This window comes from Ovis canadensis, chromosome 3 (genome assembly GCF_042477335.2).
Source record: "Ovis canadensis isolate MfBH-ARS-UI-01 breed Bighorn chromosome 3, ARS-UI_OviCan_v2, whole genome shotgun sequence".
In the NCBI taxonomy this organism is placed as follows: Eukaryota; Metazoa; Chordata; class Mammalia; order Artiodactyla; family Bovidae; genus Ovis; species Ovis canadensis.
Genome location: NC_091247.1, coordinates 216,189,266 through 216,210,644, shown reverse-complemented (window position 1 = coordinate 216,210,644; position 21,379 = coordinate 216,189,266). Strand labels below are relative to the sequence as shown.

The following is a 21,379-nucleotide window of genomic DNA, read 5'->3' as shown; positions in this document are numbered from 1 at the left end:
CGATGCTCTCTGCTCTCTCAGGAGAGAAGGAAGGGAAGTGGGGAGGAGGACACAGGCTGGGGCTCTGGAGGGATACGTGTGAAATGTACGATGTCCTCGCAACTGGGATGACACTCTGAACGACTGACACGTGGGAACTGAGCCTTCGCCTTTAAAGTCAGCTCACCTGGGAATATCTTCTTCGATGGTTGCACATCCGTAAAGAAACACGATGATCCCAATGACAGACGACGGGATGAGGAAGGATGTATATAATCCCAGCCAGGCAAAATACAGTCCGATCTTTTCTCCGAAATACTTTCTGGAAAAAAGAAGAAAATGAAACACACACTAAGAAGATCATAGCCTTTCCCTCTTTCTGTTTGCTCTAAACCTGACAACGGGTCGGCACAAGGGACGGAAGTTATCTGGGGAAGGTGGGGGGGTCGGACCTCAGCACAAGGCATCAACAACTGGTCTTTTCTGAAATGAATCGCATTCCCTTAGAATCGCATACGCACGCCTGTTCATGGAAAGAAGTTGCACAGAGGAATCCAGGCCTAAGAACAAACTGAGAATAGGTCATATATTTTGGCATCTTTACCAGACACACATGAATAACATATCAGAATTCCATGAGTGTCATAGCACTCAACCCACAGAAAAACACACCTTTGTGAAACTGCTTATCTGGACAAAACACACAAATTCGGGGGCATACATCCTGATGTATGGGCTTCCCTGGTGGTTCAGACAGTAAAGAATCTGCCTGCAATGCAGGAGACCTGGGTTCAGTCCCTAGGTTGGGAAGATCCTCTGGAGAAGGTCATGGCAACCCACTCCAGTATTCTTGCCTGGAGAATTCCAGGGACAGAGGAGCCTAGTGGCCTTCAGTCCATGGGGTCACAAAGAGTCAAATATGACTGAGCAACTAACACACACAGACACACAAACACACACACACTGATGTATACAAACCAATATAAATACAGTCATAGAAAAATAACTGGAAGAAATTAGATAAAATATGGGTCATGGTTTCTTTGGCTGATGGGACTATGGGTGGTTTTATTGCTTTATTTTTTTAATCCTTCTGCATTTTTTAACTCTGTTTTGTCATGAATTCCTTTTTATAAAAAGTGGTTTCTTTTTGAAAGAAAAGGTACCATCCATATCTTTTTGTTCCCCAGATCACACAGTTAATAAATGACCACATTCAGTCTCTACAAAGGGTTTTCCCTTAGATGAGTATTGATTACGGATGCTTGATGAGGAAACACAATCCACAGAGAAGAAGTATATTTTATTTCTCAGCAGCCTCTGACATAAAACACAGGAGGGAAATAAGAGCTCAGCTCACCTTTTGATCTAAGGACTAGAGAGTAAGGAGAACAAATAAAAACTTATTTATCGAAGGCAACGGCACCCCACTCCAGTCCTCTTGCCTGGAAAATCCCATGGATGAAGGAGCCTGGCGGGCTGCAGTCCATGGGGTCACGAAGAGTCAGACACAACTGAGCGACTTCACTTTCACTTTTCACGTTCATGCATTGGAGAAGGAAATGGCAACCCACTCCAGTGTTCTTGCCTAGAGAATCCCCGGGACGGGGGAGCCTGGTGGGCTGCCGTCTATGGGGTCGCACAGAGTCGGACACGAAGGAAGCAACTTAGCAGCAGCAGGGCACTGCTTCCACTTAGGATGTAGACAACTGCCAGGAAATGTAGGTTCCATCCTAACAATAAAAGAAACTAGATAACCTGTGAATCAAAACTTTTCGTGACTCCATCAGAGAGCAGAGGTTGCAAGGCAACCAGACGAGCCGCACTTTTTTAAAATGACAAGCTCCTCCAAGGAAAAATGGACTCACAACAGTTTTGTTGAGCATGAGACAGAAAGGCAGTCCCATAAAGTGAGTAAGAAGAAACAGCTAAAAAATTTTTAAGACACTGGAAGCTGAGCGGAGGTCAGCATGACATATTGACATGACACTCCAGACACAAGAGGAGGTTGTACTCATTTGCAAGATCCTACGGGAAGACCAGCAGGTTTCTCATGAGAAACCTGAGAAGGACTGTAGGCAACAAAGGGGCCAGAGAGAGCCCTTAGATGCATACAGGTGAGAAAGCCCACCCATCTCCCTGAACCATCTTTCTTTTAAACCAAAAGCCTCAAGCAGAGGGTAACAAAAATCAGCAGTCGGATGCTGGGGAGGGGCAGGAGAGAGACTCCATGGGGCAAAGGGCTGAAAGGGAACCATGAGGACCAATTTCCAGTGCCTTACAGTGGATCTGAGAGTTGGACCATAAAGAAGGCTGAGCGCTGAAGAACTGATGCTTTCACACTGATGCCAGAGAAGACTTTTGAGAGTCCCTTGGACAGCGAGGAGATCCAACCAGTCAATCCTAAGGAAAATCAACCCTAAATATTTCATTGGAAGGGCTGATGCTGAAGTTGAAGCTCCAATACTCTGGCTGCCCGATGTGAAGAGCCAACTCATTGGAAAAGAGCTGACTCGTGCTGAGAAAGATTGAGGACAAGAGGAGCAGGGGGAGACAGAGGATAAGATGGTTAGATAGCATCACTGACTCAATGCACATGAGTTGGAGCAAACTCAAGGAGATTAGTGAAGGACAGGGAAGCCTGGCGTGCTGCAGTTCATGGGGTCACAAAGAGCTGGACACGGCTTGGTGACGAACACTGACGACAACCCCCAGGAGGCACAGTCACAGAATCCCACCACTGAAGGGATCTGAAGTCCGTGGTGCGCTGAGTGACCCCAGCAGCAATGACATCCAAAGCCACCCCCACCTCTGACTAGCCTGACCCCACTCTGCTGCTAAAGGCCTGACAGAGAGGCATAAGCCCATTTCTGGGCATAAATACCATGTACTCCAGTCTCTACTGTCCTTTAAAACACAGTGTCCAGAATTGAGAAAAAAAAAAAAATCTTGAGAGGGACTTCCTTGGTGGTCCAGCCATTGAGACTCCACTTTCCTAATGCAGGGGGCTTGGGTTCGATCCCTGGTCAGGGAACTAGAGCTTACATGCTGCAACTAAGACCTGGAGCAGCCAAATAAATACACATAGATGAAGGTTAGTTTTTTTTAAAGCTTGAGAAACACGAAAAATGTACTGTCGAGAAATGAGGAAATCAATAAAACCAAAGTTGATCTTGATGCCATAAATATCACACAGGGATTTTCTCTCTCTTTCTCTTTATCTTTTTCTTTTTCTTTTTTTTTTTTTTTGATGTGAACCATTTTTAAAATTTTATTAAATTTGTGACAATATTGCTTCTGTTGTATGTTTTGATATTTGCCCATGAGGCCTATGGGATCTTAAGTCCCCAACCAGGGATTGAACCTGCAATGGAAGGTGAAATCTTAACCACTGGACCACCAGGGATGTCCCATACAGGGACTTTAAAATAATTATAATAATACGCTAAGGAAGAATCTAATAGAAAAGAAAAAATTGGAAATGTCCACAGAGAGACAGAAACACAAGAGTGTAACATGGAAATACTAGAGCAAAAATATCTTATCAGATATAAAAAAGGTCTTCATTACAGTGTCTTAGCAGGTGACTGAATGCAACTGAGGAAAGACTCAATAAACTTGCATGTAAGTCAATGAATACTATCCAAACTAAGATACAAACAATAAAGAAGAAAATAGAATCTATTGATCAAGGGCTACAGGCAGTATCAAAGAAGGTATCATATATGTAACTGAAGTCCCAGAGGAGTAAGAGAAACAGAATAGAAGGAATATCTCCATGGATTATGATTAAGAATTTTCCAAAATTAATCAAAAATAACAAAACAGATCCAAGAACTCCAAGGAACCCCAAGCAAACAGGTCAAAAAATAAAAATAAAACCTCACACACTTAGACACATCATAATGAAACTTCTGAAAAGCAAAGATAGGAAGAAAGAAACCTTTAAGTCGGAGCAGTAGTGTGTGCATGCTAAGTTGCTTCAGTCATGTCCAACTCTTTGCGACCCTATGGACTGTAGCCCACCAGGCTCCTTTGTCCATAGAGATTCTCCAGGCAAGAATACTGGAGTCGGTTGCCATGCCCTCCTTCGGGGGATCTTCCTGACCCAGGGATTGAACCCATGTCTCCTATGGCTCGCGCACTGCAGGCAGATTCTTGGCTGCTGAGCCACCAGGGAAGAACACTGGAGTGGCAGGGGTGGGAGGAATGAGGAGGGGGGGTATTAGGTACAAAGGAACAGAGGTGAGATTTATAGACAAGTTCTTGGCAGAAACTATGCAGGCCATAAGATAAGAGAGTGGCAACTTTAAAGTATGGGAAAAAAAAAAAACAACAGTCAATCCAGAATACTATACAGAAAGAAAGCAGCTTTCAAAAAGGAGACAAAATAAAAACTATTTCAGCAAGCAAAGGCTGAGGGAATTCACTGCCAACAGCTCTGCACAACCAGAAATGTGGAAGGAAGTTCTTTAGTTAAAAATCTAGGTATACAGATCTGTCATGTGAGAGTGCCAGAAATAGTAAAAAATAATGGTAAATGTAAAGACATTCTTCTTATTTTTTATCTTTTTAAAAGGTAATTCACTGTCTAAAATATCATTCTCAATGGGGGCAAAATTGTCTCCAAGGGGACAAAATTGGTTCTTTGGAAGCCAAAAACTATCTTAGTTATTACAGTTATTTTTAAGGCCTCCAGAAGGCCAAAGAACATAAACTGACGTATAGTACATCTGTAGTATTTTAACCGTGAAGAGGAAATTCAAGAAAAAAATGTCTACAAAGTGCCTTAGGAAAGAAACAATGGGGAAACAAGTTTGAGAAACATTGGCACAGAACAAAACCAGTTACAACATTTTGTGGTGTTCACAACAGACATTAAAGTGGAATGTGCGCAGCAGTAGCGCAAAACAGAGGAAGGAGGAAATTGAGGGAGGAAACTGAGGTGTGCTGTTTTAAGGCTCTTATGCTCTATGTTGAAGTAGTATATATTATTCGAAAGAAAAATACGATACCTTGATAATGTATTTTGTAAACCCTGGAGCAACCACTAAGTTTTTTAAACGGCTGATACTGGAGATAAAATGAAATTATAAGATTTCAAAAGAGGGCATGAAAAGAGGAAAAAACAGGAAGAAAAGGACATACAGAACAAGTGAAAACAAATAGTGATATGGCAGATTTAAAATACAAAAACATAAATGATTACATTAAATATAAATGTATAAGAAACCCACATGAAATATAAGCGTGTTTACAGAATGAAAACGAAGGAATGGAAAAAGACATACCATGCCAATACTAATGAAAAGAAGGCTAAGGTATAAAAGGGATGATCAAATAATCATACAGTGATCAATTCATTTTTTTTAATTTTATTTTTTATTTATTTATTTGTTTAATTTTAAAATCTTTAATTCTTACATGCGTTCCCAAACATGCCCCCCCTCCCACCTCCCTCCCCATAACATCTCTCTGGGTCATCCCCATGCACCAGCCCCAAGCATGCTGCATCCTGCCTCAGACATGGACTGGCGATTCAATTCTTACATGATAGTATACATGTTAGAATTCCCATTCTCCCAAATCATCCCACCCTCTCCCTCTCCCTCTGAGTCCAAAAGTCCATTATACACATCTGTGTCTTTTTTCCTGTCTTGCATACAGGGTCGTCATTGCCCTCTTCCTAAATTCCATATATATGTGTTAGTATACTGTATTGGTGTTTTTCTTTCTGGCTTACTTCACTCTGTATAATTGGCTCCAGTTTCATCCATCTCATCAGAACTGATTCAAATGAATTCTTTTTTTTTTTGTTTTGTTTTGTTTTATTTTATTTTATTTTTTTTTTTTAATTTTAGTTTTTTATTTTTTAAATTTTAAAATCTTTAATTCTTACATGCATTCCCAAACATGAACCCCCCTCCCACCTCCCTCCCCATAACAACTTTCTGGGTCATCCCCATGCACCAGCCCCAAGCATGCTGCATCCTGCGTCAGACATAGACTGGCGATTCAATTCACATGATAGTATACATGTTAGAATGTCATTCTCCCAAATCATCCCACCCTCTCCCTCTCCCTCTGAGTCCAAAAGTCCGTTATACACATCTGTGTCTCTTTCCCTGTCTTGCATACAGGGTCGTCATTGCCATCTTCCTAAATTCCATATATATGTGTTAGTATACTGTATTGGTGTTTTTCTTTCTGGCTTACTTCACTCTGTATAATCGGCTCCAGTTTCATCCATCTCATCAGAACTGATTCAAATGAATTCTTTTTAACGGCTGAGTAATACTCCATTGTGTATATGTACCACAGCTTTCTTATCCATTCATCTGCTGATGGACATCTAGGTTGTTTCCATGTCCTGGCTATTATAAACAGTGCTGCGATGAACATTGGGGTACATGTGTCTCTTTCAATTCTGGTTTCCTCGGTGTGTATGCCCAGCAGTGGGATTGCTGGGTCATAAGGTAGTTCTATTTGCAATTTTTTAAGGAATCTCCACACTGTTCTCCATAGTGGCTGTACTAGTTTGCATTCCCACCAACAGTGTAGGAGGGTTCCCTTTTCTCCACACCCTCTCCAGCATTTATTGCTTGCAGATTTTTGGATCACAGCCATTCTGACTGGTGTGAAGTGGTACCTCATTGTGGTTTTGATTTGCATTTCTCTAATAATGAGTGATGTTGAGCATCTTTTCATGTGTTTGTTAGCCATCCGTATGTCTTCTTTGGAGAAATGTCTATTTAGTTCTTTGGCCCATTTTTTGATTGGGTCGTTTATTTTTCTGGAGTTGAGCTGCATAAGTTGCTTATATATTTTTGAGATTAGTTGTTTGTCAGTTGCTTCATTTGCTATTATTTTCTCCCATTCAGAAGGCTGTCTTTTCACCTTGCTTATAGTTTCCTTTGTTGTGCAGAAGCTTTTAATTTTAATTAGATCCCATTTGTTTATTTTTGCTTTTATTTCCAGAATTCTGGGAGGTGGATCATAGAGGATCCTGCTGTGATTTATGTCTGAGAGTGTTTTGCCTATATTCTCCTCTAGGAGTTTTATAGTTTCTGATCTTACATTTAGATCTTTAATCCATTTTGAGTTTATTTTTGTGTACGGTGTTAGAAAGTGATCTAGTTTCATTCTTTTACAAGTGGTTGACCAGTTTTCCCAGCACCACTTGTTAAAGAGATTGTCTTTACTCCATTGTATATTCTTGCCTCCTTTGTCAAAGATAAGGTGTCCATATGTGTGTGGATTTATTTCTGGGCTTTCTATTTTGTTCCATTGATCTATATGTCTGTCTTTGTGCCAGTACCATACTGTCTTGATGACTGTGGCTTTGTAGTAGAGCCTGAAGTCAGGCAAGTTGATTCCTCCCGTTCCATTCTTCTTTCTCAAGATTGCTTTGGCTATTCGAGGTTTTTTGTATTTCCATACAAATCTTGAAATTATTTGTTCTAGTTCTGTGAAAAATGTGGCTGGTAGCTTGACAGGGATTGCATTGAATTTGTAAATTGCTTTGGGTAGTATACTCATTTTCACTATATTGATTCTTCCGATCCATGAACATGGTATATTTCTCCATCTATTAGTGTCCTCTTTGATTTCTTTCATCAGTGTTTTATAGTTTTCTATATATAGGTCTTTAGTTTCTTTAGGTAGATATATTCCTAAGTATTTTATTCTTTTCGTTGCAATGGTAAATGGAATTGTTTCCTTAATTTCTTTTTCTACTTTCTCATTATTCGTGTATAGGAATGCAAGGGATTTCTGTGTGTTGATTTTATATCCTGCAACTTTACTATATTCATTGATGATCTCTAGTAATTTTCTGGTGGAGTCTTTAGGGTTTTCCATGTAGAGGATCATGTCATCTGCAAACAGTGAGAGTTTTACTTCTTCTTCTTTTCCAATTTGGATTCCTTTTATTTCTTTTTCTGCTCTGATTGCTGTGGCCAAAACTTCCAGAACTATGTTGAATAGTAGCGGTGAAAGTGGACACCCTTGTCTTGTTCCTGACTTTAGGGGAAATGCTTTCAATTTTTCACCATTGAGGATAATGTTTGCTGTGGGTTTGTCATAGATAGCTTTTATTATGTTGAGGTATGTTCCTTCTATTCCTGCTTTCTGGAGAGTTTTTATCATAAATGGATGTTGAATTTTGTCAAAGGCCTTCTCTGCATCTATTGAGATAATCATATGGTTTTTATTTTTCAATTTGTTAATGTGGTGAATTACATTGATTGATTTGCAGATATTGAAGAATCCTTGCATCCCTGGGATAAAGCCCACTTGGTCATGGTGTATGATCTTTTTAATGTGTTGTTGGATTCTGATTGCTAGAATTTTGTTGAGGATTTTTGCATCTATGTTCATCAGTGATATTGGCCTGTAGTTTTCTTTTTTTGTGACATCTTTGTCAGGTTTTGGTATTAGGGTGATGGTGGCCTCATAGAATGAGTTTGGAAGTTTACCTTCCTCTGCAATTTTCTGGAAGAGTTTGAGGAGGATAGGTGTTAGCTCTTCTCGAAATTTTTGGTAGAATTCAGCTGTGAAGCCGTCTGGACCTGGGCTTTTGTTTGCTGGAAGATTTCTGATTACCGTTTCAATTTCCGTGCTTGTGATGGGTCTGTTAAGACTTTCTATTTCTTCCTGGTTCAGTTTTGGAAAGTTGTACTTTTCTAAGAAGTTGTCCATTTCTTCCACGTTGTCCATTTTATTGGCATACAACTGCTGATAGTAGTCTCTTATGATCGTTTGTATTTCTGTGTTGTCTGTTGTGATCTCTCCATTTTCATTTCTAATTTTATTGATTTGATTTTTCTCTCTTTGCTTCTTGATGAGTCTGGCTAATGGTTTGTCAATTTTATTTATCCTTTCAAAGAACCAGCTTTTGGCTTTGTTGATTTTTGCTATGGTCTCTTTTGTTTCTTTTGCATTTATTTCTGCCCTAATTTTTAAGATTTCTTTCCTTCTACTCACTCTGGGGTTCTCCAACTCTTCCTTTTCTAGTTGCTTTAGTTGTAGAGTTAGGTTGTTTATTTGACTTTTTTCTTGTTTCTTGAGGTATGCCTGTATTGCTATGAACTTTCCTCTTAGCACTGCTTTTATAGCGTCCCACAGGTTTTGGGTTGTTGTGTTTTCATTTTCATTAGTTTCCATGCATATTTTGATTTCTTTTTTGATTTCTTCTGTGATTTGTTGGTTATTCAGAAGTGTGTTGTTCAACCTCCATATGTTGGAATTTTTAATAGTTTTTCTCCTGTAATTGAGATCTAATCTTAATGCATTATGGTCAGAAAAGATGCTTGGAATGATTTCGATTTTTTTGAATTTATCAAGTTTAGATTTATGGCCCAGGATGTGATCTATCCTGGAGAAGGTTCCATGAGCACTTGAAAAAAAGGTGAAATTCATTGTTTTGGGGTGAAATGTCCTGTAGATATCAATTAGATCTAACTGATCTAATGTATCGTTTAAAGTTTGCGTTTCTTTGTTAATTTTCTGTTTAGTTGATCTGTCCATAGGTGTGAGTGGGGTATTAAAGTCTCCCACTATTATTGTGTTATTGTTGATTTCCCCTTTCATACTTGTTAGCATTTGTCTTACATATTGCGGTGCTCCTATATTGGGTGCATATATATTTATAATTGTTATATCTTCTTCTTGGATTGTTCCTTTGATCATTATGTAGTGGCCTTCTTTGTCTCTTTTCACAGCCTTTGTTTTAAAGTCTATTTTATCGGATATGAGTATTGCCACTCCTGCTTTCTTTTGGTCTCTATTTGCATGGTATATCTTTTTCCAGCCCTTCACTTTCAGTCTGTATGTGTCCCTTGTTTTGAGGTGGGTCTCTTGTAAGCAGCATATAGAGGGGTCTTGTTTTTGTATCCATTCGGTCAGTCTTTGTCTTTTGGTTGGGACGTTCAACCCATTTACATTTAAGGTGATTATTGATAAGTATGATCCCGTTACCATTTACTTTGTTGTTTTGGGTTCGGGTTTATACACCCTTTTCGTGTTTCCTTTCTAGAGAATATCCTTTAGAATTTGTTGGAGAGCTGGTTTGGTGGTGCTGAATTCTCTCAGCTTTTGCTTGTCTGTAAAGCTTTTGATTTCTCCTTCGTATTTGAATGAGATCCTTGCTGGGTACAGTAATCTGGGCTGTAGGTTATTGTCTTTCATCACTTTAAGTATGTCTTGCCATTCTCTCCTGGCCTGAAGAGTTTCTATTGACAGATCAGCTGTTATCCTTATGGGAATCCCCTTGTGTGTTATTTGTTGTTTTTCCCTTGCTGCTTTTAATATTTGTTCTTTGTGTTTGATCTTTGTTAATTTGATTAATATGTGTCTTGGGGTGTTTCGCCTTGGGTTTATCCTATTTGGAACTCTCTGTGTTTCTTGGACTTGGGTGATTATTTCCTTCCCCATTTTAGGGAAGTTTTCAACTATTATCTCCTCAAGGATTTTCTCATGATCTTTCTTTCTGTCTTCTTCTTCTGGGACTCCTATAATTCGAATGTTGGAGCGTTTCATATTGTCCTGGAGGTCTCTGAGATTGTCCTCATTTCTTTTAATTCGTTTTTCTTGTTTCCTCTCTGATTCATTTATTTCTACCATTCTATCTTCTATTTCACTAATCCTATCTTCTGCCTCCGTTATTCTACTAATTGTTGCCTCCAGAGTGTTTCTGATCTCATTTATTGCGTTATTCATTATATTTTCACTCTTTTTTATTTCTTCTAGGTCCTTGTTAAACCTTTCTTGCATCTTCTCAATCTTTGTCTCTAGCCTATTTATCTGTGATTCCATTTTGATTTCAAGATTTTGGATCATTTTCACTATCAATATTCGGAATTCCTTCTCCGGTAGATTCCCTACTTCTTCCTCTTTTGTTTGGTTTGGTGGGCAGCTCTCCTGTTCCCTTACCTGCTGTGTATTCCTCTGTCTCTTCATCTTGGTTATATTGCTCCGTTTGGGGTGGCCTTTTTATATTCTGGTAATTTGTGGAGTTCTCTTTATTATGGAGCTTCCTCACTTTGGGTGGGGTTCTATCAGTGGCTTGTCAAGGTTTCCTGGTTAGGGAGGCTTGTGTTGGAGTTTTGGTGGGTGGAGCTGGGTTTCTTCTCTCTGGAGTGCAGTGGAGTGACCCGTAATGGGTTATGAGACATCAAAGGTTTTGGGATAATTTTGAGCTGCCTGTATATTGAAGCTCAGGGGAGTGTTCCTGTGTTGCTGGAGAATTTGCGTGGTATGTCTTGTTTTGGAACTTGTTGGCCCTTGGGTGGAGCTTGGTTTCGGTGTAGGTATGAAGGCATTAGATGGGCTCCTATTGCTTAATGTTCCCTGAATTCAAGAGTTCTCTAATGTTTTCAGGCTTTGGATTTAAGCCTCCTGCTTCTGGTTTTCAGTTTTATTTTTACAGTAGCCTCTAGACTTCTCCATCTATACAGCACCGATGATAAAACATCTAGGTTAAAGATGAAAAGTTTCTCCACATTGAGGGACACTCAGAGAGGTTCACTGGGTTATAAGGAGAAGAGAAGATGGAGGAGGTAGTTAGAGGTAACTGGAATGAGATGCGGTGAGATCAAAAGAGAAGAGAGCAAACTAGCCAGTAGTCACTTCCTTATGTGCGCTCTATAGTTTGGACTGCTCAGGGGTATTTACAGAGTTATACGGGGAAGAGGAGAGGGAGGAAGTGGACAGAGGTGACCAGGAGGATCAGAGAGAGGAATGAGTAGGAGAGAGACAAATCCTGCCAGTAACCAGTTCCTTAGGTGTTCCCCACCGTCTGGAACACACAGAGGTTCACAGAGTTGGATAGAGGAGAGATGGGGGTGGGGGGGGGCGAAGAGACAGAGGCCACCTGGTGGAGAAAAAGGAGAGTCCAGAGGAGGAGAGAGTGGTCAAGCCAGTAATCTCGCTCTCAGGTAAACTGGGGTAGTGAAGTTTGGGTTTTTAAATGTACAAAATTGGCAATAAACACCTAAGAGCAAAGATTAAAAATCTGTTTTTGAAGACAAAGGTCTGCTTTTCTGGTTGCCTGATGTCCTCTGCCAGCCTACAGAATTTGTTTTGTGAAGTTTGCTCAGCGTTGAAATGTTCTTTTGAGGAATTTGTGAAGGAGAAAGTGATCTTCCCGTCCTATTCCTCCGCCATCTTTCCCTCCTCCTTCTGATCAATTCATTAAGAAGACCAAATAATCCTAAATATTGATACAAACACTAAAATACTATGTCAAATGCGCACATCAAAATATATGCAATAAAAACTGAGAACTAAGGATTTCCCCGGCGGTTCAGTGGTTAAGACTTCACCTTTCAATGCAGGGGCTGCAGATTCAATCTTTGGTCAGGGAGTGAAGATTCCTTGTGCCTCAGCCAAAAAAAAACAGAAGCAATATTGTAACAAATTCCAGAATGACTTGAAAAATGGTCCATAGCAACAAAAACTGAAGGAAAAAAAAAACTGACAGAATTGAACTAGAAGGATAAACACATATATCTTCCTGTATAAATAAGGGACTTCAACACTTCTCTTTAGTAGTTGACAGAGCAAGTAAGAAAAAAAGCAATAAGAATACAACAGTCACCTCAAACCAACTTGACCAAACTGATATCTATATAACACACCATCAAAACCACATTCTTCATAATACATCGTCACCAAGAACCATATCTTGAATCGTGAAGCAAATCTAACAAATTTTTTTAAAAATGAAATAGTAAAAATGTTTTACTATGAACACAACTAAATTAAAGAGCAGAAAGATGTCTGGAAAAATCCCCAAATATTTGGAAATTAAATAATATCTTTCTACGTAACCCAGGGGTCAAAGAAGAAATCACAAAGGAAATGAGAAAGTATTTTTGACTGAGTAAAAACAAAAACACACATATCAAAATTTGTGGGATGCCATTACACTTAGTATGCCAGTAATACTTAGAAATTTATAGCACTGAATATTTGGGACTATAATAAGAAAGTTCTTTTTAAGTTCATCCAGAATTGTTCTTATTGAATTATAGTTGATTTACAATGTTGTTTTAGTTTCAGAGGTACAGCAAAGTGATTCACGTGTGTGTGTGTGTGTGTGTGTGTGTGTGTGTGTTTGTACGTGCGTGCTAAGTCGCTCCAGTTGTGTCCGACTCTTTGTGACCCTGTGGGTTGTAGCACGCTAGACTCCTCCGTCCATGAGATTCTCCAGGCAACAATACTGGAGTGGGTTGCCATTTCCTTCTCCAGGGGAGATTCCTGACCCAGAGATGGAACCCACATCTCTTATGTCTCTGCATTGGCAGGTGGGGTCTTTACCACTAGAGCCACCTGGGAAGCCCAGCACTGTTCATAACACCCCCCTAACTGAGAACTACCCAGATGGCCCTAAGCAAGAGAATGGATAAATATGTTCTGACACATTTGCCCCAAAGAATATTATACAACAAGGACAACGGGCAAAATATAAGAGCGCACAACCACATGGACAACACACACCCTCTGAACAAAAGAAGACAGGTTCACAGACAGGTTCACATTATTATACAGTACAATTCCATTTCTTTAAGGTTCAGAAGCAAAATAACTGTGTTAAATACAGATGGTTATTAGCCCGAGGAAGGCAGCGACCAGAAGGGAAATGGGTGAGGGTGGGGGGACTTCAGGTGTTGATACGGTAAGTTCCCTACATACCAATGAGTTCTGTTCCGAGAGCACTTTTCCTAAGCCCAAAAATTTAGCCTAGGTACCCAACTAACACAGTCAGCTATAGACTGCTATACTGTAATAGGTTTATGATACTTTTCACACAAATAGCACATAAACCATAGACACAAAAATTAAAGAAAACAGTTTTAATCTCAAGGTACAATATCTTGAAAAGTACCATAGTCCAGTACAGCAGCTGGCACACAGGGGCTGACATCGAGTGACCAGGCAAGAAGCGTTACTGACTGGAGGAGGGGGAGGAGGGGGGAGAGGGTGGAGCTGAAGGATGGTCAGCAACAGGAGACGGAGGGCAAGCTGCCAGCTCACTCGCGCCTGATGTCGATGGACAGGTGGAAGCACGTTCGCATGTTTGAGAGTTTGCATCTTTGAAGGTTCATATGCGGGGGACTAATTTATAATGTTCTTCCTTGATCTGGGTAATGGGTATAAGGGTGTGTTGTTTTCAAAAATTCAGAGAGTTGTATATATTTTTGTGCATACACCTTTCTGTCCGTATATTATACTTTGGTTTTGAAATGGCTCAAGACACCACATGCCCTATAACCCACAGGCCAACAGACTCCCTGAAGGGCATCTTACCCGTTCTCTTGCCTTCAAGCCAGAAAGCAAGAAACCCACGTCAGGCGTCATCATTTAGGCTCAGACTTTCTAGCAGCCCTGAAAGGGAAGCTGTCATCTGAGGGCAGCTCAGAAGGCCAAACAAAGACAAGGCTTCCAGACCAAAGTGGCCAGCCCGAGACCAAGGTCAGCATTCGGCAGGGTCCCTGAGGCGGTGACCTAGGCCATGTGATGGCTGCACCATCCTCAGGAGCTCAGACTGGGGCAGGAGATGGGTATCAGGGGGATGGGGGAAGGAGGTAGCCATGCTAGCCAGAGGGGTAACTTACTGCTCTCAGCTCCTGCCAAGCCTACATCATCTGATACAGCGGCAGGTGGGGCACCCTCCCTGCTGGTCTGACAAAAAGTGGTCAGGCTTTCCCTGCCCCTTGAGGAGGATTAAAGGCACACAGGTTCAGGCACCCCGAGCAGGACCGTGGGCAGGTGCAGGGACTCCAGAAAGAATGTTCTGAGCCTTTAATTAAAGTTCACCACTGCTGACTCTCTGGAAGTCAGCCTAGAATTTCCTACTACAGAAGGAGCCAGGCAGCCAGCGAAAGCCTCTCCCAGATGAAACCCAGAGATGCGGCCAGCATAGTTTTGCCTCCTGAATTGCCAGCGTCCTCTCCTGTACCTCGGCCTGGAGATAATGTGGTTGATAAGGGGTCAGGAGAGCAAGGGAGGGATATTCACGTGGTGAGGACCATGGGTCAAACCCTAAATTAATTGCTTAACAGCATCTCATTTCATGCTCACAAAACCTTACAAGATGAGTTAAAAATTAGTGTTAAGATTGGATTCAGAGGTACAAAACGGTTGAAGGTGTTGGGGTCCTTCCAGTCACCTTCTGTTTGGTTTAAATGGTGGCTCAATGCAGGACACGCAAGTACAATCTCTGGGTTGGGACAATCCCCCAGAGAAGGGAATGGCAACCCACTCCAGGATTCTTGCCTGGAGAATCCCATGGACGGAGGAGCCTGGTGGGCTACCGTCCAGGGGGTCGCAAAGAGTCAGACACGACCAAGTGACTAACACCTGCACTTTTCAGACATAGTTGATATTTATTTAAAACTAGTGTTGACGGGTTTCTTTCCTCAGGACTGCAAGCACGTGGCCCTTCTCTCCTGTGGGTACAGACATGTCCATGAGAAAGGACCCTCCCTACCAGTCACAGGATGACAGGTTCCCCAGGACTCTCTCTCGACCTGCCTTCTCATCGTCGGCCTGAACCCAGCCCTGTGTGTGGGACCCCAGGTTGGGAAGAACAGTCAGATCATCACCTTTCTGCCAAAGCCGACAGCAGGACCCAAGCCACCGACCCCTTTGCCAGGCACAGGCCGGCAGACACCGTGGCTGGCTCCTGCGATCAACAACTCGAGGCCGGAAGACTCTGAGTTCTTAGCCCTCCCGGGGAGGCCAAAGAAAGGGCCCCTTCTGGAAAGAAAATTTTGCTTATATGAGGGAAATCCAGAAAGTCCAGTAAAAAGGGGCTGGGCTCACGGTGGCTGAGAAAATGGGGCTTGGCTCCAGTCCTGACATTAGGAGACAACACAGATGCCGGCCAACGGGATGGGAGCTGCCCAGAAGTTCCAGCAGGAAAAATGGACTCCTTGGAATCAGAGCGCCGGGGGTCTTTAATGCTCTCCTGAGCCACTTCTGTCAAGTGCCTCCCTCTCCCTTGCTAAGTCCTCTCATGTAAAAGGTTTCCAAATAAAGAGCAGTCTACGGAGCGAGGGAAGCTGTGGGGCCAGGATGGCAGGATGCAGGACTAGAGACGGAGTGGGCAGAGCTGACGCTGTCCATCACAGGCACATAGCAGACGTGTTCAGAGGGGCAAATGCGACCAGAGACCCAAGAGGACCCGGGACCAGATGTGCAAGGCGTCCATTCCTGGGCAGCCAGAGAGGGGGGGTGCAAGTGGCAGGTGGAAAAGTCAGGAAGGGGATTTCCCTGGTGGTCCAGTGGTTAAGACCCCACCTTCCAATGCAGGGGACTCAGGTTCCACCCCTGGTCAGGGAACTAAGATCCCACAAGCCACACAGCAACTAAGCCCACATACCGTACCTAGAGAGTCTAAGCGCTGCAACAAAACATCATGCATGACACAAGGACGGCCCCACGTGCTGCAACCAAGACCCACCGCAGCTAACTAAGCCTGCGTGCTGCAACAAGGGAGGCCAGTGCAATGCAGCCGAGAGCTGTGGTGCGGCAGTGAAGACCCAGCTGCTGCTGCTGCTGCTGCTGCTGCTGCTGCTGCTGCTGCTGAGTCGCTTCAGTCGTGTCCGACTCTGTGCGACCCCATAGACAGCCCACCAGGCTTCCCCGTCCCTGGGATTCTCCAGGCAAGAATACTGGAGTGGATTAGACCCAGCTCAGCCAAACTAAAGTAAAATAATTTTATAAAAGGAAAGTCAGGAAGGCAAGAAGTCAAAGCTGAGAAAGTTAAGTTGAAGCAAGAAAAACAAGGCAGGAAGAAACTGAGCTTCCAGAAACCACAGCCTCAACAGGATCATCTTCAGAATCCAGGAGAAATACTAAACGCATGTTCGGACCCTCGTCTTCCTACTGCTTTGTGTATTTCCTTCGGGGGTGGGGGAGGGGTGGACTTCTATTAGCAGCCATGCCTCCCCATGCACGCATGATGAGACCCCAATTTGTTTACATGACCTACTAGGTCCTATGTGATCCAGTCGAAGACCCTGACCCCCTCGGAACAAATCCAATTTTGTTTTCTCCTGCTGTTCCTCTCTTTCTTGGCTCCAGCTCATGAGTCCTTACTGTCCCTCAAACACACGGCACCAGCTCGCACCTCGGGACCTTTGCTGTGGCTGGAACCCCATCTTCACACTTTCACATTCATGTCATCACTTCTTCTGGTTCTTCTCCAGTGTCACCTCCTTAGAAAGGCCTCCTGGGTTCACTCCACCCCAAAGGGCACCTGACCTCTGCCCTTGCTACACTTCTCTTCATAACACTTAACATGACTTAACACGGGTTTCTAAACTGATTCGTGTTTTTGTTCATCTCCACCGATCGACAGTGCTTCCCAGGTGGCTCACTGGTAAAGAATCCGCCTGCCAATGCAGGAGACGCAGGAGACGTGGGTTCGATCCCTCAGCTGGGAGAATCCCCTGGAGGAGGAAATGGTAACCCACTCCAGTATTCTTGCCTAGAGAATCCCATGGACAGAGGAGGCTGGCGGGCTACAGTCCATGGGGTTGCAAAGAGTCGGAAATGATGAGCGTGCACGCACACACTGCTAGAATGCAAGCTTCACAAGGGCAGACTTTTTCGGTCCTATTCACCATTGTTCCCTTAGTGCCTAGAATGAGTCTGGCATGTGGCTTAACAAGCGTTTGTTTAACGGATGCTAAGTCCTGACAGTAACCCCATGAGGTGGTTACTTGGCCCGTCCCTCTTCTTTGCATGAGCTGAGCACAGCTCAGAGAAATTGAATAACGTGTGTAAGATCACCCAGCTAACGAGAAAAGAATCCAGCGCCAACTCAGAGCAGCCCGATTTCAAGCCTGCACTTTAACCCTGACATGTATTTCTTGGGTAACACGGTGGAGGATAATGCAGACTTGAGCCTCCCAGTTTACAAAGTATTATGATTTATTTTCTAATATTTTACTAAAATTGTGAAAGGGACTCTAAGGATCAGCTAAAGCGGAATTCTCCACTCAATGGTTTATAAAACTCATTCACATCAAAAAAGGCAGTAACGGCCTCTGTTCCAATTTTCATTTGTAAAGAAGCAATCCATAAAATAATTATTTAGACGTTTTCTGTTTATTAATGAGCAGCCTGAGAGCTTCCAAGAACATGTCCCATGGTGACTAGAGACACATGCTCAGGCTTGGCCTCCAGCCATTTATCACCTAGCAGTTCTGGCCATTTTACACTGTTTTCATTTTCATTCTTATATATGGTTTTTTTTAAACCACAACCAATCTTGAAAGAAAGATGGAAACCTAAGGACCACTGAAATATAGAGAAATATACCATGTTAATGCAGAGCATAAAAATGGCAAGAAAGAATTCAATACATTTGATATTCACACAGATTCATAAATTGCATACAACTGATCAAGATTACTATGTGATGCATAAAGATATGGGCTTCCCTGGTGGCTCAGCGGTAAAGAATCTGCCTCTTAATGCAGGAGACATGAATTCAATCCCTGAGTCAGGAAGATCCCCTGGAGAATGAAATGGTAACCCACTCTAATATTCTTGCCTGAGAAATCCGAAGGAAAGTGGAGCCTGGCAGGCTATAGTCCGTGGGATCACAAATAGTCGGACACGGCTAAGAGACTAATAACAACACATAAAGATATGCTCATTACCAAAAGGAATGGAGCTAAAGGAAGGAGAGCTGTGTAAAGGAAGGAGAGGTGTTTTATCCCATTTTACCCCGCTGGCTTTTCATTTACAGAGTTAGACTCTCAGATGGCACGCCCAAGATGACAGAGTAGGAAGATCCTGCGTTCACCTGTTCCCACGAGCACAACAAAATTACTACAATTCACAGCGCAGCTACTGATGAGAAAGACCAGAACCTAGCAGGAAAGATCATCAATAACTAAAGAGAGAAAGAAGGAACCAACCGACATGGCTAGGAGGGGCAGAGACACTGAAGAGTCAAGTCCCAGCCCCTCGGTAGGTAACCTACAAACGGGACACAACATAACACCGACTCGCTCAGTCATGTCTGACTCTTTGCAGCTCCACGGACTGCAGCCCACTGGGCTCCTCTGTTCGTGAAAGTCTCCAGGCAAGAATACTGGAGTAGGTTGCCATTTCCTCCTCCAGGGGACATTTCCAACCCAGGTCTCTAACTCAGGTGTTCCACGTGGCAGGCAGATTCTTTCCCATCTGAGCAACCAGGGAAGCCAAACAGGAGGATAATTACAACGGCAGAACTTCTTCCTAAGGAGTGAGGGACCTGAGACCCACATCAGGTTCTCCAGCCTGGGCGTCCTGCATTGGGAAGACAAGCCCCCAGAATGTTTGGCTTTGAAGGCCAGCAGAGCTGGGCTACAGTCCATGGGGTGGCAAAGAGTTGGACACAACTAAGCAACTAACACTTATACACTCAGGGCTGACTTCCAGGAGAGCCAGAGGGCTGTGGGAAATAGAGGCTCCACTCTTACATGATACACACAAAATCCCACCCACTCAGGGACCCAGGGCAGAAACAGTCATTTGAAAGGAGCCTGGGTCAGAGCTCCCGATGATCTTGGAGAGCCTCCTGGAAAGGCGGGAGGTGATAGAGCTCATCCTGGGGACCCAGACACTGGTGGCAGCCAATTTGGGGAGTTCTTTGTATCACAAACACCCTGGAGCTGGCAAGGGTATTCTGAAATCCCCCCTCTGGTTCATTAGTGCCAGTACCTGGCCTCTGAACCAGTCTGCTGGCAACAGTACTGGGAGCCTCAGGCCAAACCAAGCAACAAGCTGAGTGGGGACGCCACCCACCCACCAGCAAACTGGCTGCCTTAAGACCCCCTGAGATTACAGCCACCCCAGAACCTAGCCCTGCCTTACGGGTGTCCCAGGACCTAGTCCCACACACCAGTACACTGGTTCAGGCCCTAGGATCCCCAGGGCTATGCAGTCCCCAGGACCTGATTCTTCCCACCAGTGAGCTGGCACTGGCCTCGGAACCACCTAGGCTTCAGTCCTGCACACCAGTTACTTTACACCAGCTCCAGCACCCCTGGGCTCTGAGCTACCCACCAGAAGGCCAGAACCAGCCACAGGGACTAGCCTCACACATTAGCTGTCCCACAGCAGTTCTGGGACCTCCAAGCCCCACAACCAGAGACTCCAGGACCTAGGTCTACCCACCAGTGGGCCAGCACTAGCCCCGGAATCTGGCCTCTCCAACCACCCCAGGACCACCACAGGCTGAAGCCCACCCTATCAGGACCCAGGCCACCCATCAGCAGACTGGCACCAGCCCCAAGACCTCCTGGGCCCCAGCCCCCACCCACCAGCATGCCAACAGCAGCTCAGCAACACCTTGGGCCCCTCACTCAGCCTGACATCCAGCCCCTGATCAGAGGACCAAGACAAGTTTTGGAACACCCTGGACTCCACAGCCTGGTATGTCGAGAACCAGCCCCATCACTAATCCCGCCCACCAACAGGCCAACAACAGCCCTGGGATTGCCAAGGCTCTGCAGCCAGAGAGCCCAAGATCTGCCTGTTCACCGGAGGACCAGCTCTAGTTCTGGGACACCTTGGGCCCCAGTTTCACCCACCAGCAGGCTGACATCAGCTCCAAGACACCTTGGACCCCTCAGCCAACAATCTCAAGACCCAGCGTCACTCACCAGCAGAACAACACCAGCTTTGGGACACCCCAGAATCTGCAGTCAGCCAGTTCTTCTGGGGTATAGAGCCAGCCTGATTAAAGGTAAAGATGCTTAGGCATGCCCAGGCTCCATGAGGTGAAGTCGCTCAGTTGTGTCCGACTCTTTGCGACCCCGTGGACTGTAACCTACTAGGCTTCTCCATCCATGGGATTCTCCAGGCAAGAATACTGGAGTGGATTGCCATTTCCTTCTCCAATGGAAGACCATTAACAAATTCCTTCCCCAAGTCCAGCCCATCCTCCAACCAAATCATTCCTTCCTTGGACTCCACACCAGCCATGAGCACCGTGGGCAGACCTATGTCTTCATCCCTCATCTGTTATATCCTGTAACTGTGTTCCTCTGCACTGGACCGAAACTTTGTAGTTATAATCAACAGTACTGAAAATCTGGGACTTCCCTGGTGGTCCAGTGGCTAAGAATCTGCCATCCAATGCAAAGGGCCACGGGATCCATACCTGATCAGGGAACTAAGACCTTCACATACTTCAGAGCAACTAAGCCCACGTGCCCCATCTAGAGTCCATGCACAGCAATGAAAGAGCTCACGTGCCACAATGAAGACACGAGGCAGCCAAATACATAAATTTTTTTTTAATCCTGCAAACCTGCACTACACTTTATAGTCTATAAAGTCCCTTACATATCCTATCACATGCAATCCTCCCAACTACTCTTTGGACAAGACA

At 43.8% G+C, this 21,379-nt stretch overlaps 1 protein-coding gene across 1 annotated transcript in view; it reads right to left on the bottom strand.

Annotated features, from left to right (window-relative positions):
* ANO2 (anoctamin 2) overlaps positions 1-21,379 on the bottom strand; it is a 357,135-nt gene that overhangs the window by 187,739 nt on the left and 148,017 nt on the right. Inside the window, exon 11 of the mRNA XM_069582006.1 lies at positions 167-301. Within this exon, the coding sequence (XP_069438107.1) occupies positions 167-301 (135 nt within the window). The remainder of the gene's footprint in view (positions 1-166; positions 302-21,379) is intronic.